The sequence below is a fragment of the Aedes albopictus genome, chromosome 1 (genome assembly GCF_035046485.1).
Source record: "Aedes albopictus strain Foshan chromosome 1, AalbF5, whole genome shotgun sequence".
Classification (NCBI taxonomy): Eukaryota; Metazoa; Arthropoda; class Insecta; order Diptera; family Culicidae; genus Aedes; species Aedes albopictus.
The window spans coordinates 64964793-64986932 of NC_085136.1; the positions used below are offsets into that span (position 1 = coordinate 64964793).

The 22140-nt window shown below is 44.6% G+C and overlaps 1 protein-coding gene across 1 annotated transcript in view; it reads right to left on the reverse strand.

The window, feature by feature from the left end:
• Positions 1-752: 752 nt before the first annotated feature.
• Positions 753-22140, reverse strand: part of LOC109401930 (tumor necrosis factor receptor superfamily member wengen) — an 89065-nt gene continuing 67677 nt past the window's right edge. The window contains exons 4-5 of the mRNA XM_029854691.2: positions 21297-21548; positions 753-1597 (exon numbers count right to left, since the gene is read on the reverse strand). Of these exons, the coding sequence (XP_029710551.2) occupies positions 1425-1597; positions 21297-21548 (425 nt within the window). The 3' untranslated portion in view covers positions 753-1424. The remainder of the gene's footprint in view (positions 1598-21296; positions 21549-22140) is intronic.

A 22140-nucleotide genomic window follows, 5' to 3' on the forward strand; every position in this document is an offset into this window, starting at 1 on the left:
CCATATGCGTTGAAAATAACTTCTAGAAAACACTCAAGTGCGAAAACGCGAATGCTACTCATATTCGCGCAAAAGTATACAACCATGAAAGGCATCACTCAGCTCAGCTCTGATAGTAGTCATCATATCTTCCCATCTTCTTGACTTCTTCTGATGCGTCGTCGTCACGGACGTTTGAAGATATGACAGATGTTTCAAATTTGTGTTCCGCAGTCACGTTCCTAAGCATGTATAAAGAAGATATGTAAGCACATATCTTGTAATGTGTGTTTGACTCGCAACATTTCACATTCATTGCCGAGATTTATCTGTGAGTGTTTGCACCGTTTGTGACAGCATTGTGATTGCAAAAGACATTAATTGCATATGAAATGTTGTTTGATCCACTTTTTTATCTGACCGGTTAGGCCATCTCCATATTTAGAGCATGCATACCCAAGAAAGATTCAAAAGAGATCATTTACAATCTTTAGTAGGCCGCCCTATTGTTGGAACGTTACTTCAGCTCGTTTACCTAACTAAATTCCAATCACCTGAAACAATGCCAAATGGACGCTGCTGACCACCCACTCAAAAACCCTTTGTTCAGTTCCTCGTCGGCTGAAGGCGATGCAATCGATCGATCGAATCGAACCATTGAAATTCCATTGACTGCGTTTCGCCATTACTGACGTGGATCGATCGACAGGGAATTTCGGACCATAGAGAAAGCTGGTAATGGGCTTACAATGAAACAACAACAGCACAGTATATTCGGATTCGGAAGCAAGAATTTATTACAATCGATCGACACTACGCCCAACGCGGATCAAAGTAGGCCCCGTTTGTACACGAGTTTCTACGACTTTTATTTTAAGTTTCAGCTTGCTGCGTTGCTTGCTACTATATAGCTACCAGTAATATGTGTTGTTGTTTGTTATGGAGAATGAATGCAGTGTTGCTACCGCTGCATGCAGTGCCGTTCGTTTGTGACAGCAGTGCAGCCAGAAAATACAAATACTCTACAAAAATATGTATAGATATATTTACACACTTAAAGCGATTTGCGCAGAATATGTTCCTACACCATCGTAGGGGTTTTTTAGTGCTTCTTCGATGATAACACGGATATGGTTAGTGTTCCCTTTGAAACAAGGCACTTTATCTAATTGCTACACAGACGGCTGTACAGATACACTGTAGTGTTATTGTTAATATTTAAAAACTCTACGTTAGAATCTAAGATTTCTTCAGGAAAATTAAATATAAACCATAAGGAAAATACGCTCTCTGCTTCGACGTTACACTTCGACAGGTAGTTGATGCAATACTTTCATTTGTTTTCAGAGTCATTATGTTGTGTGATGCGGTGCGCGTGATATGTGCGCAGTGCTGCCAGAACTAATTCTAAACTGTATCAAATTGTATTTGGGGAGGCTTCCTCCTCAATACAATCGAACTCGATTCAACGGGGAAGAGCCACAGTTTGTGGAAGGAAGATGACACGCTGCTGGTGTTGACGTTGGTCCACGGTCCACATTGGTGGTAGTATTGGTGCTGTTTGTCTCTTCAATGTACAAATTGCCCGGACCTTGACTTTGGATGCAATTTTTGCCGTCTGAAAAAAAAATGAAAGCAAAATCTTGTAAGTATACGCGTTTAACGAGTTTTTAGGTCGATTCTACAGCTTTTTGGTATAAGAAGAGTACAACAAAGAAGAAACCATTATAAATTATTGATGTCACAACCGTCAACGGATTGCAACGGAGGAGTATCGAATCGAATCAATTCTGTCAATCAAGAGGTGTCACATTGGCTATTAAACAGCGCACATACAGTTGGTATGTGCGATGTCCGTTTTTGGATTTGATTATTTATTGCACAGTCCACACCGAGCGACGAATGGCACAAATCGAGGAAGAAGATCCTCAATCGCGCATCGTAGCAGGCCATGTGTAGATTGACGCAAACTGCGATTTCATGGCTTGCTTCGAGTGCAATAAAATGCGTTCGAGTTAATCTCGAAAAACGGGAACCAGATGGTACCTTCCTAGTAAGATTTGTGCGCTGTTCTCACTCACTCGTTACAGTGAATTAGTGGCCACGTGCGCGGGTAGCCAGAGGCTGCCGCGAGGCGTAAACTAATGCGTTTACCTTACTTTGGCGTTTTGTTTATAATTAAAACATTCACAGAAACAGCAGTACCAGTGGTGCCGAAAAGGTGTGCTGCATGGTTCGCCGAAATGAATGAGCTAATTATACTTTCCACTTCATGCGAACCGTGGAGGTAGTGCATTAAATATGGAAAGAGAGGTGGATTTTGTTTGCTCGTTCTAAAAGGCGATGATTGTTTTGACACCTGGATTTAATCTTCTGGCTGTCATGTTTATGAAGGAGATTTCTGAAAGGTTAACACTGTGTCAAACTAGTAAACACGACTTACAGTAGTTGTGAAGGCTCTGAGATGAGTACCATGGTCAGGTCTCACAAAGAATAAAAATCAGCTTGACAAACTGCACAAACACTTCGCAGTACTGACAATATCAAGGACTGATACTGCGTGCACCACAATTTGACTCCCATCCCAAAGCAGAAGCCCTATCAGCTTACACCGCAGAATGGCATGCCGACAAGGGGCTCCATCTACGCTGGACCTATCCTGGGTCCTTTTCATACGATGAGCTCAGATCCAACATCAGGGAGTCCTTTGTCCTGTCATAGGGTTGTTCAACCGCCTCTTCCAAGACTCTGGGAAAACTCTCTCGTCACCTCACGACTCACCCGCTGTTACTACCGGATTTCACCGTCGTACAGGACAGCATCTTCTGAGCTAGGGGGCACATAAAAGCCACAGATGAAGACATTCGTCCAATTCACGTCGTTATGGATCCGTCAGTAAGCCCGTCCCCTCTTTTCCCCTTAGCAACTGCTTGGCACAGCACTTGTGTCACACTGGTTCAGGTTTAACTGCGTTACCTATACTGTGAATTACCAGCTGCGGCTTCCTTGAAGACCGGGAACTTTGGGCCTTCCGACGGGTGTTTGATGATCTCCAATTTCCCGGGCCAGATCAAACACTTGGGAGGTTCAGTGGATCCCTGTGCGTCATGGCATTCGGTGGGAGCCAGGATTCTTTCTAAGCGAACCATATCCACACACCAGTGTGGACTTACCACCTTTGGCATCGCGAGGTGACCGAACACCGGGGCATACGGATTGCTCTAGCGGAGTAAGCCTAGGCATAGCGAGGGTCCAACAGTGGGCACACATCCGCAAGCAACTCAGTATAATCGATACGGCATCGCTTAGGTTATTACGCACAAGTCAGCTGGTAGCGACGGCATTCTACACTCTTAGTAAGGGCGAATGACAATGACTTGAAACGGCGACTTGTAGACACTGTCTCCGTTCCATAAAACCGTGGACCCTTTGGAGCCGGATAGTTCCGCCACTGCTGTCGCAAACTCGCTGGCCTCGAATACGATTGTTATGCTCGTTTTTCTCGCCGGGGACATAGTGACCCCAAAGGGTTTCTGATCTGTACCTAAATTAGGTAACTAACTGGAAGTAGGTTCAGATGAGCACTGCTGATTAGCGCTGATCCGGCTCTGAGCTCAGTCCTCATAATGGCCTGTGCCAACCATCGTGTGGCCTCCCTGCTTGCAACCACCAGGGTCCTTGGCGACTACTTCATTGACAGTGAGGAATGGCGGCTCTAAGGGGATCCGAGCAGCAATGAGTACTAAATCCCAAAACCAAACGATCGAAAACGGAACTAGAGAGGGAACGGCGTTGAACCCGTTGGCGATAGGAGCATTGACGAGATCGCCATTATGAGGGGCTGGTTACCCACCAGCGAGCAAGATCAACAGGAGGAGCACGAGGCAACGCAGTGCCGGCCGAGAATGCGCAGATGACCGGCGCGGACCTCACGTGGGCGCTGAACTGCAACAGGAGCGATGTTGCTAGTTGCCGAAAAGCTAAATTGGCTTCACGAGCGGGCGGAATAACATCAACAAGGACCTGAAGTAGGGCCTGCTGAAGCTCCGAAAAACGCTAGCTCAGGCCAAAAAGAAGTACCATCTCCTAGTGGAAGAGCGGAGTGCGGCATGCACAGCTTCTTCTTTGCTAGCAACGCAACGATCGCGATGGCGCAGAAGAAGCTCACCATAGCCGTAGCAGAGAGAAGCGTTCGTCAGAAGCAGGCTGAAAGCCGAAGAGGAAAAAAGGGACGCCCAGCGCAAGCAACTAGGCTCCAATGTCGGTTGCGAAACGCGCAAGGGGTAGGGAAAACAAGCCCCAGGAGACCAACCCTAAGAGAAGAGGTCAACCGCATCAAGAGAAGGAGAATCCATGGATGGTTGAAGAGAAGAAGAAGTTGAAAAAAGAGAGCGAACGGAGCGTTGCACTGGTCTTTAAAACTAAGGCAGATGCATACGCCGAGGTGCTGAGCCATAACGGTAGAAGCGACTGTCCAGTAGGCCGTGTCGATTTTTGCAAAATTGCGAATACACAATCCCGAATAGTCACAAATGGTTGCAAATGGACCCAAATGAAACCCTGCAAAATTTAAAAATTCTAAAAAATCGGTAAGCTAGTCCGCAATCGACTTGAAGTTTTATATGGGAATTTTAATTTTTCAGTATGGGGAAATCCAACTTTTCAAACTTTTGAAGAAAAAGGCACATTAAAGCAACTCTAAAAATCCGCTCCCCCCCTGAAGATTTAGTGCATGTATTAGGGAACATTTTGTTAGAAGACAACTTTTTAGTTGCACTTAAGATAAGGGCGTTATTAAATTTCGAAACAATGGACATTTTATTCGCATGATTTCTAACTTCTTTAATTGGCATCACTGCACGTTTTGCGTGTTGAAGGGGGTGGTAACAGCCATCTGCGGCGTCACCACCCGTCGCTGGATGGAGACGCAAGTACCTGATAAAAATGAGGTAGTTAGGATTGTAAATATTCTTGCGATATTGCTTTATAAAAACTTGGTATCTTCGGCAAAGTTGTTGGCATGGTCAAGAGCTGTCCAGTGATGAACTAAATCATTGGCAAATCCATCGCTGGGCGGCGCTAGTGTGCATACAAACTACATGCAATAGTATTAACGTATATGCGTATATCTCAATAACGTGATAATTTAACTGTGTGGTGTCTTCGACAAAGTTGTTGGCTGGGCTACGGGCTATCCAGTGACGAACCAAGTAAGTAGGAATTCAACCGATAGGCGGCGCTAGTGTGCATACAAACTGAATGCAAAAGTACAAACGTATATGTGTGTATCTCAATAACGTGATAATTTAAGTAGGTGGTGTCTTCGACAAATTTGTTGGGTGGACCACGGGCTATCCAGTGACGAACGCAATACAGTCTAGACTCCTACTACACGGTTAGTTCGGGAGTGCAGTAGGAATCCGTGTTGTAGGAATCCCAGAGCTTATGGGATTTCGCCTAATTGGGGGTGTGAGCGAATATATCAGGAGTATTACAACATAGCACCATACTTTCTTTGGCAAAGTTGTAGTACTAGAATAGATCTACCACACAATGCGAACTAACATCCAATTAGTTGGCAATTTGGCCGATAGAGGTGCTATGTAGAAGTGGTTGCTTATGTTCACTCGCCAGTAGAAGTACTCATAAGTTATCGCTTGCGATATCTCAAGATCTACTTGATTTGGAACAATGCTGTCTTCGGCAAAGTTGTTCAGTAGGTCAAGAACAATCTGGTGGCTAACCAATTAGTTTGTGATTTCGCCGCTAGGTGGTGCTAGTTGTCAAGTAAAGTTTCAAACTCCTCTAGCTCGCGATCCAGATGAGATAGAAAAGTGCCGTCTTCGTCAGAGTTTTTCAGGAAGTAAAAACCTATCTGATGATTCAACATATAGTTGGTGATTTCGCCGCTAGGTGCCACTAGTTGTTAAGTAAAATTTCAAACTTTTTTAGCTCGCGATCCAGAGCAAATAGAAAAGTATCGTCTTCGGCTAAGTTCTTCAGGAAGTCAAGAGCTATCTAATGACCTTACATTAAGTTTGTAATTTCGCCGCTAGGTGACGCTAGTTGTCAAGTAAAGTTTCAAACTTCTCTAGCTCGCGATCCAGATCAGATAGAAAAGTGCCGTCCTCGTCAGAGTTTTTCGGGAAGTAAAAACCTATCTGGTGATTCAATATTTAGTTGGTGATTTCGTTGCTAGGTGGCGCTAGTTGTTAAGTAAAATCTTGAACTTCTTTAGCTCGCGATCCAGAGCAGATAGAAGAGAGTCGTCTTCGGCAAAGTTCTTCAGGAAGTCAAGAACAATCTTGTGATGTAACATTTAGTTGGTGATTTCGCTGTTAGGTGGTGATTTTGCCTCTAGCTCGCGATCCAGCGCAGATCGAAAAGTGTCGTCTTCGGCAAAGTTCTTCAGGAAATCAAGAACTATCTAGTGAATTAATAATAAGGTGGTGATTACGCCGCTAGGTGACGCTAGTTGTCAAGTAAAGCTTCAAACTTCTCTATCTTGGGATCCAGAGCAGATAGAAGAGGGTCGTCTTGGGCAAAGTTCTTCAGGAAGTCAAGAGCAATCTGATAATTCAACAATTAGTTGCATGAAGGGCTTGCATTTTGAAGAAAAGTGAAATCTTTTGTCGTTTTGTTTCGCTCTTCGCTCAAGTGCGCTAAGCAACGAAGCACAGACAAACAGACGTAATTTTTGGAGAAAATTCATCAAAAACTTTTGCCCGGTATATTTTCCATGAGCACACAGATTAGAATAACTAGCCACAGAAGTCCAATGTCGCGACTGTTCGTATGATAAACATCTAGTTTGCCACGCCCTTACAGCGTCAGTAGCGGTACTAGAAGTGTCAAACAAATTTTGTTTACCAAAACAAGTGATGCTCTTCAAGCTGGACACTTGAAAACAATCAATTATTACAAAAAAAAAATCAATTTAATTAAATAAGAAAAGTGACTATAGCGCCATTGGAGTTCTAGTGTATTTCTATTGCACACAGCCACCTGTTCGAAGAACCGCTCGAGATACTGTCGATTGCATGATTCAGCAAAGTGTACACTGGCAAACGTCAAAACGATCGAACACTAGCGCCTCTGGTGGAAGAATAGTGGAAATTAAATGAAATTTGAATTGATATTTAAATGCACGTGCCAAGCCATGTTTAAGAGTGTTACGTCTGTTTGTCTGTGGACGGAGTCTATGTTGTCGCACAGTAACACACAAATATGAATTTCAATATATGTACAAAAAAGTTTGCACCTGGGATCAAACATCGCACCTCTGAATTGTCAATCCTTCCCAAGTAACGCACTTGTCACATAAAAGTTACAGCAGCAGGTTTCGCCCTTATGTGACAAGCGTGTTACTTGGGATTACTATTAAGCAGCAGAACTATTGCGGTGCAACAATAGCATACGCGCTGAAACACCAATAAATGCTATACTTCCTAGTGGCGTTTCCTTGGCCGGTCGCCGCTCGTTTACAAGGAACAAAAAGGATGAAAAAAACGTTGGTGGTCGACTATTTATCATTGAAGTTCATCCTCGGGTTCATCGTGGAACCCTTTACCGGCAATGAAAAAGCTAGTCGTCAATGTTATTCTATCATTGTTTTTTTCTTTGCGCTGCGGTGAAGAGAACGACGATTGTCAACCCTGCTCTGGATCCAAGATAGAGATGTTCAAAATTCTATTTGCCAATTACCGCCACGTAGCGGCGAACTACCTCCTAATTGTTAAATCACCAGGTTGTTCTATAGTCTATACTTTCTGAAGAAAATTGCCAAAGATAACACTTTTCTATCTGCTATGGATTCCGAGCAGCCTAGCATCACCAAGCAGCTAAATTACCACTTTATTGTTTTACCACCAGAATGCTCTTGGCTTCCTGTTGAACTTTGCCGAAGACAGTACTATTCTATCTGCTATAGATCCTGAGATAGTGTTTTAAAACTTTACATGACAATTAGCGCCACCTAACGTCAAATTCACAAACTATATTTTTAATCAGAAGATGACTCTTGACTTCCTGAAGAACTTTGCCGAAGACGACACTTTTCTATCTTCTCTGGATCGCGAGCTAGAGAAGTTTGAAACTTGACTTGACAACAATGATCGGTATATTCGCCTCACTCCATTCATATTCATTCCTCTTTGCTGAAGCGAATCGAGAAAGATGCAGCAAACGGATAGTCGTGATCAAACATGCAACCCCATCACCAGTGGGAAGCGATGCGCAAATTGTTTGACTTCGATATTCGTTGCCGTTCGTCGCAGTTTCGATCGCACGCGAATGAATGAATGTCGAATGGTGAAGAATGCTGGTGAGTGATCGAAACAGCTATTATCATAACTTGAAGAGAATTTATGCATGTAATGCATAAATTTTTAGTGTATTATTGTTGAAATGCTAGATTAGCAAAGAAAATAATGATCATTTTTTGAAAACATAAAAAAAATCGTATGCACAAAACCACTCGTATCACTCACGAATCGCATCACCGCTCGATCGCTTGAGATGCGAATGTGGATGTATGAGTAATTTCCAAGTGTGGCTTCCCACCGTTCGCCGGAGTTTGCTGTCGTCGCTGACAAGCAAACACACAAACTAAAGCGACAACCGTTCGCTGCTGACTACCTTCGAATGTGGAAGAAAATGAAAAGTGGAAATCAGGAACCCTGCTTGACAACTAGCGCCACCTAGCGGTGAAATCACAAACTAAACGTTATTTAATTAGATAGCTCTTGACTTCCTGAAGAACTTTGCCGAAGACGACACTTTTCTATCTGCTCTGGATCGCGAGCTAGAGAAGTTTAAAATTTTACTTAAAAACTAGCGCCACCTAGCGGCGAAACCATAAACTAAATGATGAATCACCACTGAGGTTTTGAATTCCTAAAAACTTTGCTAAAGACGACACTTTTCTATCTGCTCTGAATCACGAGCTAGAGAAGTTTGAAACTTTGGTTGACAACTAACACCACCTAGCGGTGAAACCAACACCTAAATGTTGAATCACCAGATAGGTTTTTACTTCCTGAAAAACTCTGACGAAGACGGCACTTTTCTATCTGATCTGAATCGCGAGCTATAGAAGTTTGAAACTTTACTTGACAACTAGCGTCACCAAGCGGCGAAATTACAAACTAATGATTACATCACAAGATTGTTCTTGACTTCCTGAAGAACTTTGCCGAAGACGACACTTTTCTATCTGCGCTGGATCGCGAGCTAGAGGCAAAATCACCACCTAACAGCGAAATCACAAACTAAATATTAAGTCATTAGATAGCTCTTGACTTCCTGAAGAACTTTGCCGAAGACGATACTTTTCGATCTGCTTTGGATCCCGAGATTGCGGAGTTTGAAACTTTACTTGACAACTAGTGCCACCTAGTGGCGAAATCACCAACTAATTGTTACATCACAAGATTGTTCTTCACTTCCTGAAGAACTTTGCCGAAGACGACTCTCTTCTATCTGCTCTGGATCGCGAGCTAAAGAAGTTTAAGATTTTACTTAACAACTAGCGCCACCTAGCAACGAAATCACCAACTAAATATTAAATCAATAGATAGGTTTTTACTTCCCGAAAAACTCTGACGAAGACGGCACTTTTCTATCTGATCTGGATCGCGAACTAGAGAAGTTTGAAACTTTACTTGACAACTCGCGTCACCTAGCGGCGAAATTACAAACTTAATGTAAGGTCATTAGATAGCTCTTGACTTCCTGAAGAACTTAGCCGAAGACGATACTATTCTATTTGCTCTGGATCGCGAGCTAAAAAAGTTTGAAATTTTACTTAACAACTAGTGGCACCTAGCGGCGAAATCACCAACTATATGTTGAATCACCAGATAGGTTTTTACTTCCTCAAAAACTCTGACGAAGACGGCACTTTTCTATCTGATCTGGATCGCGAGCTAGAGAAGTTTGAAACTTTACTTGACAACTAGCGTCACCTAGCGGCGAAATTACAAACTTAATGTAAGGTCATTAGATAGCTCTTGACTTCCTGAAGAACTTAGCCGAAGACGATACTTTTCTATTTGCTCTGGATCGCGAGCTAAAAAAGTTTGAAATTTTACTTAACAACTAGTGGCACCTAGCGGCGAAATCACCAACTATATGTTGAATCATCAGATAGGTTTTTACTTCCTGAAAAACTCTGACGAAGACGGCACTTTTCTATCTCATCTGGATCGCGAGCTAGAGGAGTTTGAAACTTTACTTGACAACTAGCACCACCTAGCGGCGAAATCACAAACTAATTGGTTAGCCACCAGATTGTTCTTGACCTACTGAACAACTTTGCCGAAGACAGCATTGTTCCAAATCAAGTAGATCTTGAGATATCGCAAGCGATAACTTATGAGTACTTCTACTGGCGAGTGAACATAAGCAACCACTTCTACATAGCACCTCTATCGGCCAAATTGCCAACTAATTGGATGTTAGTTCGCATTGTGTGGTAGATCTATTCTAGTACTACAACTTTGCCAAAGAAAGTATGGTGCTATGTTGTAATACTCCTGATATATTCGCTCACACCCCCAATTAGGCGAAATCCCATAAGCTCTGGGATTCCTACAACACGGATTCCTACTGCACTCCCGAACTAACCGTGTAGTAGGAGTCTAGACTGTATTGCGTTCGTCACTGGATAGCCCGTGGTCCACCCAACAAATTTGTCGAAGACACCACCTACTTAAATTATCACGTTATTGAGATACACACATATACGTTTGTACTTTTGCATTCAGTTTGTATGCACACTAGCGCCGCCTATCGGTTGAATTCCTACTTACTTGGTTCGTCACTGGATAGCCCGTAGCCCAGCCAACAACTTTGTCGAAGACACCACACAGTTAAATTATCACGTTATTGAGATATACGCATATACGTTAATACTATTGCATGTAGTTTGTATGCACACTAGCGCCGCCCAGCGATGGATTTGCCAATGATTTAGTTCATCACTGGACAGCTCTTGACCATGCCAACAACTTTGCCGAAGATACCAAGTTTTTATAAAGCAATATCGCAAGAATATTTACAATCCTAACTACCTCATTTTTATCAGGTACTTGCGTCTCCATCCAGCGACGGGTGGTGACGCCGCAGATGGCTGTTACCACCCCCTTCAACACGCAAAACGTGCAGTGATGCCAATTAAAGAAGTTAGAAATCATGCGAATAAAATGTCCATTGTTTCGAAATTTAATAACGCCCTTATCTTAAGTGCAACTAAAAAGTTGTCTTCTAACAAAATGTTCCCTAATACATGCACTAAATCTTCAGGGGGGGAGCGGATTTTTAGAGTTGCTTTAATGTGCCTTTTTCTTCAAAAGTTTGAAAAGTTGGATTTCCCCATACTGAAAAATTAAAATTCCCATATAAAACTTCAAGTCGATTGCGGACTAGCTTACCGATTTTTTAGAATTTTTAAATTTTGCAGGGTTTCATTTGGGTCCATTTGCAACCATTTGTGACTATTCGGGATTGTGTATTCGCAATTTTGCAAAAATCGACACGGCCTACTGTCCAGTGTAAAAATCTGGACGAAATCAGCGACGCATAAGAGCTCGCAACCACACTTAAACAGCAGCGCGAGGTAGATGCATCACAAGTGCATCGATCCGCTTGCCAAAGGGTCCGGCAGGTACGCAGATCGCTACGAACAAGCTCCCTATAGGGGAGGTGAACAAGGCGACGGCAAGATCAGAGTAGGCTGATCAGTGTGCCCGCTCTGCACCAAAATGCCTGATTTTCACGGCCAACCCTTCATGACGGGCGGGCCTAAATGTCCAGGCACGCGAGGAGGTCGAAGTTCCAAACGATAATGCAGGTTACACAGCTAAACCTGAACCACTGTGAAGCCGCACAACAGTTGCTGTGGCACTCAGTCTCGGAGTCAAGTACAGAAATCGCCCTACTATCGGACCCTTACCACATCCCTCCCGATAACAGGAGCTGAGTAGCTGGTAAGGCCAAGCCAGCGACTATCTGTACAACCGTTCAACAGAAGTAAAATGCTCGGGCCGAGCGCAGCGATTTTCGTCACTTCGTGTCCAGCCAACGCGTTGCAACGAGAGACGGTTTGGGTGAAAGCCGAGGTTGTCATCGGCGAACGAACGCACAGCGAAAGCAGACGATGTCAGCAGTTCCCGACAGTGATGTTGTATGTCGTATGGGTTGTATTCTGTGGGCTGTCATGAACCATGCAATCACAAGGCTGTCATGGGAATAAGAGTGTGACAGCCATCAAAATGCTGTCATGATGCGGTACTTTTGGGAAGCCTGAAAACGACATCCCGATGCCAAGGTCCAAGCATTGAAGTCACCCGCTGGCTGTTACTACCACCAACCATCACTCTGTCAGCTCGGCCATCAGACAGTTCAGTACTGCTTCTGCAGGACTGCATAGCTGTTTGATGGACCACCGCGGTAGCGCACAACAACTACAGAAGAAGACCCTGTTGATCTTGCTGACAACGAAGCCCTCTAGACACCAACCCGTGGACTGGGTATTACCTCGTTGTTCATATCACCGCCATTTTGGACTCAATTGTCGTTACAAGTGGGTACCGATTAGATCCGCCATGATGGGCCCTAGCTCACGGTGTCCTTCTCACGAACTGATATTGTATACGTTCGCTTCCAGATCCATGGGCTTATTGTCGTTTCTCATCGCTTTCAAGACCTCCCAGTAGTTCAGTGGTGCTCAGGCTGGAGGATACCACGAGCCAAATTTGCAATTCGGGATCGACCTGCGGGCCGTATAAAACATCGATGCACAAAAACAACAAAAAGAACAATTCTAAAGCATATTTATTAAAAATCTGAACTGTTCAGAACTTGTGTATGGGTCAAACTTTATAATCTATTGCCGATCGTGGAGTTCAATTTAGATTCATAAGTTTGGTTGAGAAAAACGTTTGAGCTTAAAATTGAAATTCAAACAAACAATTTAGAAGTTGCCCCTAGAATTGCCTTGAAGCTACTTCAAGAACTTGTCAAGCAGCTTTTACAAGAATTTCTTTAGAATCGCTCCAAAAAGGTTTGCTGGATTTTCTCCAGAAATTTCTTGTGGAGTTGCTCCAAAAGGTTTTCGAGAAATTTCTTGAAGTTTTTTTTAGCTTTTCTAGAATTCTCTTGGAACACCTCCAAGAACTCCTCTTAGGTTTGCCTTTGGAACTGCCCAGAAGTTACTTCAGGAATTCCTCATTAATCGTTTCCAAGAATTTCTGCAACAATAGCTTCCGGATTTTTCCGAAAATTTTCCAGGAGTTTCTTTAAGATTTTAATCAATTCTTTCCATAAGTCTCTTCTAAAGTTGATGAAATACAGCATCATTAAATTTCAGATTTTTAACAATTGTTTCCGGAAGTTTCTTCAACATTACCTTCTAAAGTTGCTGCAAGTGCAAGTGAAAATTAAACAATATTGGCAACCAAGTTGAGATTTGTTGAGAATTTTGTCAAAACATCGTGCTTTGTGTTTTTATGTTCTTCGGTAAGGCGAAATGTGAAATATTTGCTCAGCGTTGCATTGACTGCGCTCAAAAACTGCAACTAATTTTAAATGATTCAAGATTACATTTTTATCAGACTTTCATTTGATTCGTACCACTTATAAATAACTATAAGCTGGCTTCGTGACTTAGCTAAATTTAACGAGTTATTTCAAATAATCATTCAAACATTTCGATTCGTCTTAAAGAACTCCGCGGGCCGCATCTTAAGGCTTTGAGGGCCGCATGCGGCCCGCGGGCCGCAGGATGAGCACCACTGCAGTAGTTGGACACGTCGGTCTTGATAATGAGAGCGTCGTTCTTATTCCTTTAGTTGTAAACTGCTGTACCCGACATCTTTTTCTTCCGCCTGTCAATTGGATCCAAGAGACATCCACCCTGCCCCGCCCTAAACTGTAGTGGTTGAGGACCCAACTCACAGCCCCTGCTCCTGCAAATCCTGGGCATTCTTTCCCATTGCTTTAGGGTAACATTCTCCTGCCACTAGGTTACTCACCCGCAAATGGCTGCTTCGCATGTTTCACCGGCTCTGTTACTGCCACTATACTGTTGCCACGAGCTTGATTTAGGTTATGTTACCTTAATGGAATTAAATTGCATTCAGAGCAGATGGAGCAGATGGAAAGGAGCGAAGGGACGATCCAGGGCATCTCTGGATGTTCCAATTGTGTTCCAGTGGTTTCGACAGTTTCAGTTGCGTTCCAGGTGTGTTACAGGAGCTCTCAGGATATTTCAAGGGTATTAAGAGAAGTTTCATGGAAGTTTCAAGAAGTTTTAAGGAGTTTGAAGAGTGTTCCAGGGTTTGGAGGTGTCAAATGCGCTCTAGGGAGATTCCAATGAGACGTTCCAGGGCTGTTACAAAGGTCTGTGAAAGTTGCAGGAGCGCTCTAGGGGATTTGAGTGGGTTCCAGGGGCGTTATGAGGGTGTTCCTGTGTTATTCCAGGGGATTTTAGTGGCGTTCCAGTTGACCCCAGAGAATTAGAAAAGCATTCCAGGAGGTTTCATGGGGGTATTTCAGAGGGATGCCAGTTGGTTTAAGGGGATTTCCAGAGAGTTTTAGGGCTATTCCGGCACGGTTTAGACTACGTATTACGTTATTCAGAACCCATTGAGATCAGTCGCCTCTATTCAGCCTCCCCGTAGTACCGGCCGGAAACTGCGATCAACTTTAGGGATGATCTGGAAATCAACCCCGGTGGGAACTTTGGAGAACCACGAGCTACATCAGCTGCTGAGAGAACCAACCATCGTCCATACCGCGAAAATCGGGAGGCTACGGTGGGCGGGTCACGTCATCAGGATGTCGGATAGCAACCCGACTAAAATGGTTCTCGAGAGTCATCCGACCGGTACAAGAAGACGTGGAGCGCAGCGAGCTAGGTGGGTCGACCAAGTGGAGGACGATCTGCGGACCCTACGCAGAGTGCGGAACTGGATCTAAGGGGCATCCTTCCTTTCCTGCTCTAGGCTGTGGTGACTGAGGACCTTTCAGACAAACCCCCCATCCGCTCCTTTTAAAACGTGACATGCTCGGGGTACCTCGGGGCTTTCAGAAGCACACCAGCTGTGTTCCAGTAGGTTTCGGGATATTTCAGAGGTATTTAGGGACGTTTCATGGGCATTCCAGAGAAGTTTCAAGGAGCTTGAGGAGCGTACCAACCATGGTTTTTTGATGGGCTTCGGGAGGTGTCAGAAGTGCTCTAGGCAGTTTCTGTGGATTTTAGGGATGTTCCAAGGGCTTCCATGGGGTTTCAGAGAAGTTTCAGAGGTGTTGTAGAGGTCTCTAAGGGTCACAAAAGCGCTCAAAGGATTTGAGTGGGTTTCAGCGGCGTTCTGAGAGTGTTTCAGATGAATTCCAGAGAGTTTTAGGACGTTTTAAGGGCGTTTCTGCGGCGTTTCTAGCTGCAGGGTCGTTCTAGGGGGTTTCAGGGACATTCCAACTGGCCCCAGGGGATTTGAAGGGCATTCCAAGAGATGTCACGGGGTTTGATGGGGGTATTTCAGAGGTATGCCAGTTGGTTTCTTCGGTTTCCCGGAAAATTTCCGACACAGTAGCCTCTGTCCAGCTTACCCGTTGTACCGGCCAGAAAATGCGATCAACTTTAGGGAAAATCTCGTAACCAATCCCGGTGGAAACATTGATCATAAGCGGACAGTAAAGGCAAGGTGTTTGCTTCTGCAACCCTGAGTGGCTCACAACAGCGTCTGCTTCCAGTCAGTATTAGGGGTGGCTGATCGACGTCTCAGTGCCAAAGAAGGACTCTAAGCTCAACTGTAAACTGTGGTCATCCGGGAAGTAGAGGTTTGATGTTCGGCCCTGCGAGCCAGCCGTAATATTGAATTGCAGCGAAAAACTAGCAACAGAATAATACAAACGACCTCAGCGAAAAAAATGGACTTGTGATTGGAAACGTGAAACGACCGATCTCCCAACTGCATCGGGAGCACCCGCAAATTCGCCGATCTACTGAAGGATCTCGGGTTCAGCATCGTTGCGCTGCGGGCGGTGTGTTAAACAGGATCCATGCACAAGTACCATTTTGATTCCAGTTAGTCTTGTAGAGGTTTTTAGAACTGTCGTTTCACCTCATATCTTTTACTTTGGTTTTATGATAGTTCTAAGCACCTCTTTTAGCCTATTTGACTAAAAAATGTTACATGAGTAGTGCGAACGTTTAAAGGGAATTTGTACATAAGTTAAGTCAGGATATTAATGAGGGGAATCCAGTTCGAGAGAACAGGTCTTGCTCCTGGGCATTTCAGATGAGACCAAGTGGGTTTCCAGAAAGTTCCCAGTAAGCCCCAAAAAATGGAGATTTCAAGTAGCTTCAGGGGCGTTTCAGAAGTCGCTTCACGGCATTCCGTTAGGTATCGTTGGCGGTTTAATGGGATGACGGGAGTTTCAGTTGCGTTTCAATAGTATTAAGGGGATCTCAGAAGCCTTTGAAGGGCACAACAAAGAGTTCAGGGGCATTTCAGAGGCGTTTCAGATAGTTTCATGGGGTTTATGGAGCCTTTATAGACGTTCCAAGGGGTTTCACGGACATTTCAAATACATTATGATGGTTGTTTCAATGAGATTACGGAGGAGGTCCCTGTAAATGCTCTGGAACATCTTGTAATGCCTGCAAATTCCTCATAAAACCCCCACGGTTACAATGTAATGCACCTGATATCCTCTAAAACCCCCCGAAGCGCCTGCGTTACGCCTCTGAAACCCGCTGAAATGCCTCTGAAGCTGAAATACATTCGGAATCCCCCATGCGCCCATGTAACGCTTCTTACGTCTTTCGAGACCACCTGAAAGGCACCAGTAAAGCCTCTAAAACCAACCAAAAATCCGCTAAAACTTCCTGAAATGCCAACAAAATTCACCTAGAACTCCTTCGGACCCCATGTAACGCCCCTGAGACCCCTTGAAGCGCCCTTGAGACACCCTGGAGCCCACTGGAATTCCTTGAGGTGCTAGGGTGGGGCTAATTTTAAAAAATGTCTTCGGGATATGATTTCCCATGTGGAATGTGATCCACTAGTCGAAATAAGTGAGCTGTACAAAAATAAGCGATTTCGGTTGATATTCAGGGGTGATACCTCAAACGCCCCTGAGACCCACTGAAACTCTGTTAGAGCACTTGAACCATCCCTTAGGCTTCCTGGAAACCTCCTGAGACCCCTTGAAACGCCCTTGAGACCCCCAGAAGTGCCCCTGAGAATTCTTGAAACCCCCCTGAGAGGACCATGAAGCCACCTGAACCGCCCGTGAGACCTCCTGGTACCCCTTGGAACTCCCGGGGACCCTCATGAAACTCCCTTGAGATCTCCTGGAGCTCCGCTGGAACCCCGTAGGACCCCCTGAAACGCCCCTGCAACCTCCCTTTGCTTTACCCTATACAAAGTTTGAAGTGTATCATACCATCTACAAGAGCTGCGATAACACATGCGAGCTGGAAACACCTTAGATCATGATGGGCGATATGCATAGGCGTGAGGATCATGGGCCGATTCTCAACTTCAGCATAATCAACGTGCACAGCTCACACTCCAAAAGTACTGATGATGACAAGGACGGGCTCTACACGCAGCTCGGTCGTGCGAAAACGATCGCTGCCCAAGACACGACGTGCAGTTCATCATAGGAGACCTATACGCTCAAGTTGGCCGTGATTACGAATTCAGATAGACGATTGAAAAATACAGCGTTCACCAGCTACGCGCAGAGTCTCCAGGCAGATGAAGGAGAGCTCGTTGTGGCCCCTTAAGAGGACTGTTGGAGTACAGTTGGAGTACGTGGAACGAAGTCAACGGAACGAATGATTTAACGAGGAGTGCAAAGCGATTTTGGAGGAGAAGAACGCAGCGCGGGCAGTAATGCTGCAGCAAGGAACCTGGCAGACGTTCCACGACAAACAGAAGCGAAAATAGCAGACCTGGCTCTTTCTGGTGGATCACTGGAAAGGCGTGGAGAACACAGGTACGGTAGACCAAGGAAACAAAGGAAACGACCACGTCCCAGCGCTGAAGGAAGTTAAGGCTGCCATTCACCAGATCAAAATAAACAAAGGGGGTATCCATAAAGTACGTCACGCTCATAGGGGGGAGGGGGGGGGGGGTTACCGAAAGTGTGACAAGCAATGTATCCCGTACGAAGGGGGAGGGGTCTAAAATTCCCAAATTTTACGTGACGTACTAAATAGATGCCCCCAAAGCAGCTGGTAAAGGGCGAACACGAAATTATTGCGACACATTCAACAGGGCATAACTTTTTTACCATTGGGTAAAAATCAACCAAATTTTGCACACTTTCTCATTGATGTGTATTGTTTACATGCTGTCAAACTCGAAGTCGTGTTTTCCGATTCAACCAAAAAGGAGGTGAACCAACGCGAGTCGAGAGAACAAATTCTTTCCAACCAAACACCTGGAATTTCCTGACTGGTCGCACCGGCAATTGGTAAAAATGTTTAACATGCACCATTCAACCGTCTCCAGAATGTTGAAGCGGTTCCAGGAGCGGTTGACGTTGGACCACGGCAAAGGAGCTGGAAGAAAACCGGGACCGGAGGACAAAAAGACGGAGGGAAAGGTGAAGCGGATGATTAAAGCAAATCCCAACGTCTCAAGCCATGATTTGGCTAAAAGAATCGGCATGTCGCAGGGCTACGTGCAGAATGCAAAGAAGAGAGCTGGACTACATACATACAGGGTACAGAACTTCCCAAACCGCGATGAGCGGTAACAATCGACGGCTAAAACTCGGGCACGGAAGCTCGAAGATGCTGACAAAATATGGCTGATGTGTGATGGACGACGAAACGTATATGAAAGCCAATTTTAAGCAAATTCCGGGGTTGAAGTTTTTCACCGGCAAGAGGAAGTTCGATGTGGACGACAAATTTAAGAAGAAGAAAATGTCGAAGTTCGCCTCCAAATATCTTATTTGGCAGGCCATCTGCTCTTGCGGACTGAGGAGTGAGCCTTTCGGGACAAAGGGCACAGTAAATGGCGAGATCTACAAATCTGAGTGCCTAGAGAAGCGGCTTTTGCCGTTCTTGCAGCAGCACGACGAAGCTCCGCTATTTTTACCAGATTTGGCATCATGCCACTATTCTAAAAGTGTCCTGGAGTGGTATGAGTGGTATGTATAAAACTACCTTAAAATTTTGGGTTGATTCTAAACATTATAAGAAAATTGGCATAACATTTTCGATGTCGCAATAATTTCGTGTTCGCCCTTTAGGCATGGTTTCAAAGCACTCTCGAAAATGAACAAGAGTGACAAGTTAGAGTGTGAGAACATCCGAGCTATCACCATTTCGAATGCAACCTACAGATGATAAATCCACAGACAAACAGACGTATCACTTTGAACAAAATGCGACAAATCATCGTCACGAAAGCATAATCGCCCAATGCTAATAACACTGTGGTTCGCAAAACCACTGAGTAGATGGCGGTAGTGAGCAAACGTCAAACAGGAGCGAAAACGATGCGAGCGCCATGAGCGAGAGATTTGCGAACTACAGAATATTTAAATAATCCGTTCAAAAGTGAAACGATGGGAAATGAGTAGAGTGAGACGTCTGTTTGTCTGTGATAAATCACTTCCTATCGTCAGTCACCTAAAATGAATGAGTTCATAGAAGTTTATCGAGCCGGCTTCATCGACAGCGTAAATTCTGCTGAATGTTGTGAATACCAGGTATCCAACGCATCGACTTCAAGCCGACATACGACGGTATCGACCCCACAAAGCTATGAAAATCCTTGGGAAAATCATGTAGGAAACTATTCTGAACGCTGTTCCATATTGCCCGACCGTTTGTCGTTCTCCCATCTTTTCGTCCAGCTATCGTTTTGGTCATTTGGTCATCCGGCCAAGTGTTTTCCGGTCATCTACTTGGATACCAATGGATATATTGAACCATCGCACGGTGAGTCCTACACAGATAAAAATAATGAGGTTTACACGTCATGTAAACTTCATTTTAGTCATGTAAACTTAGTGTTATGATGGTTTACATGATATATCATGTAAATTTGTGTTATATGTCATGTAAACTATCAGAGTCATGCTGAATTACATGACATATAATGGAAGTTTACATGATATTTCATGAGCTTTACATGATATGCCATGTAAACTTCTGCGATATCCCACGCTCCAATTATGTGCATCATATGTCACAGAATTTTACACTCTTTTTTCGATCTGTGTAATTAAAACACCCATACCACATTGAACAATACATTAATTCTCAAACACTTCGTCTTTATCGAATCTTCGGAAATCTGTTGCTCTTCACCGAACACAATGTAGGTGTTGAAACACTCAAACAAAAAATAAAAACGAGAAATTGTAACCATCCTTCTTACTTTGCGTTAAATGCCTCGCACTGGGAATGTGTGATCGGAATCCATAACAACCGGTACGTTTCCAACCAACCCATCAAGGTAAGCCATGCCACTTCGGCGCGAGACTGCCTACGCGCTAAAGCAGGGATTTGTGATTTCATAAGCCTACTGCCTGTTCGTTCGAGTTTGATCGCTCTCTAAGCCTACTTGATGGCGTTCAACAACAAGCCGTGCGTCGTCGGTCGGGTACGTGATGTGTAGTACAAAACCAAACGATCCTTAAATGCGTTTTTAACGATCGGAATGCCAGCGATGGCCAAATTTGCGCTACCAAGCTTTCCAAAAACTGACACGGGTGTTTGGCAATACGAAGATTCTGGGAATTTTGCATAATTCGATGGAAAATTTCCAGTTGATAAACAGAGGTGATGGTGCATTAGAATGCAGACGGCGCATTTCATAATGCTTGTCGGCATGAGTTTTTAAATTCGACAAAGCTTGTTGATCGTCTGCATTCCGTCCGAAGATCGTTGAATAAACCGTCTCTGCATTACATTCGTCCACATTAGCTAGAACACATAGCAGTATGTGAGACAATTTATCCGCCGGGTGTGGACGCCAACAATCGATTATAATTCCCCGATGGCAAACCATCAAGTGGACACATATCGATCGTCGCTAGCTTCGCCGCGCTGCTATTTTAGTATTCAGTGCACTTCGCACCTTGCGGTTAGAGTCGAACATGCATTCTTCTCCTTCCTTCAGCAGTCGAACAAAACCGCAGCGCACGGAGTCGTGACAAAAACGAATTCCGTCGATCGTCCCAAATCAGTAATGCACCTGGCCAAGACCTCATTATTGGCGCGGGATCATTTGTCAAAGCAGGCGACGGCTCTGTGACATGGCCCTCTTGTCTTGTCTACTCACCTAGCAACTCATCCAAGTAGACACAGCGCACCTCGATCGGATGGTGATGATGGTGGTGGTGGTGGCCTCCGAGCAGGGCGCTGGTACTGCTCGTGCTGTCTACGCTTCGTTCCCCTCGGAGGAACCGCCGCGGATGATCTCCGCCACCGATGCCGCCTCCACCTAGCACGTCATCCAGGAAGATCGATCCGTTCTCGAGCTGCTGCATGCTGGACAGATGGTTCATCAGCTGCGCCGAGAGGGCCTCCATGTCTGTATGGGAAGAATGAGAAAGACATGTGATTAGAACTAGAACAGCAGTAGCGCTAGAGAAATAAGGTACTTGTAATTGGATCCTTGAAAGAGAATCGATTTCCGCCTCGCGGCGACAGAAGGTTAGACTACCCAGTAGAGAAGAAAGTGATTTGTCACGTCGTTCATTCCGCTATCGGCTGCGTCACAGTTGTCGCACAGCAAGCGAAAGAAATTCGAACTAGAGCACGTGCTACGCACGTTCTTTTCCTCTGAAGTGGATGCAACTGTGTAATCAAAGCAGGCGGAAAACGAACTTCCGATTCGTGGCCTACTGTTTGTTGTTGGTTGGCGTTGCTCGCCGATGACGAAAAGAGGAAGGTGACTCGACTGAGATCGCTCTCAAGTGGTGCAATTTCCCGAAGGCTTCTGTTTATTCATCACCGAATTTTAGATTTCTCTCTTTCCTCAAGGAAACCGAAAAATGAAATAACGGAGACACACTTCCGGAGTGGGAGAAACAGCGGAAGCAAATTGATGCATTTTTCTGTTTCTTTCCCTCCAGAAAAAATGAGGAATTTTCTTTTCAAGGTACTTGAAGTAAAAAAAACTT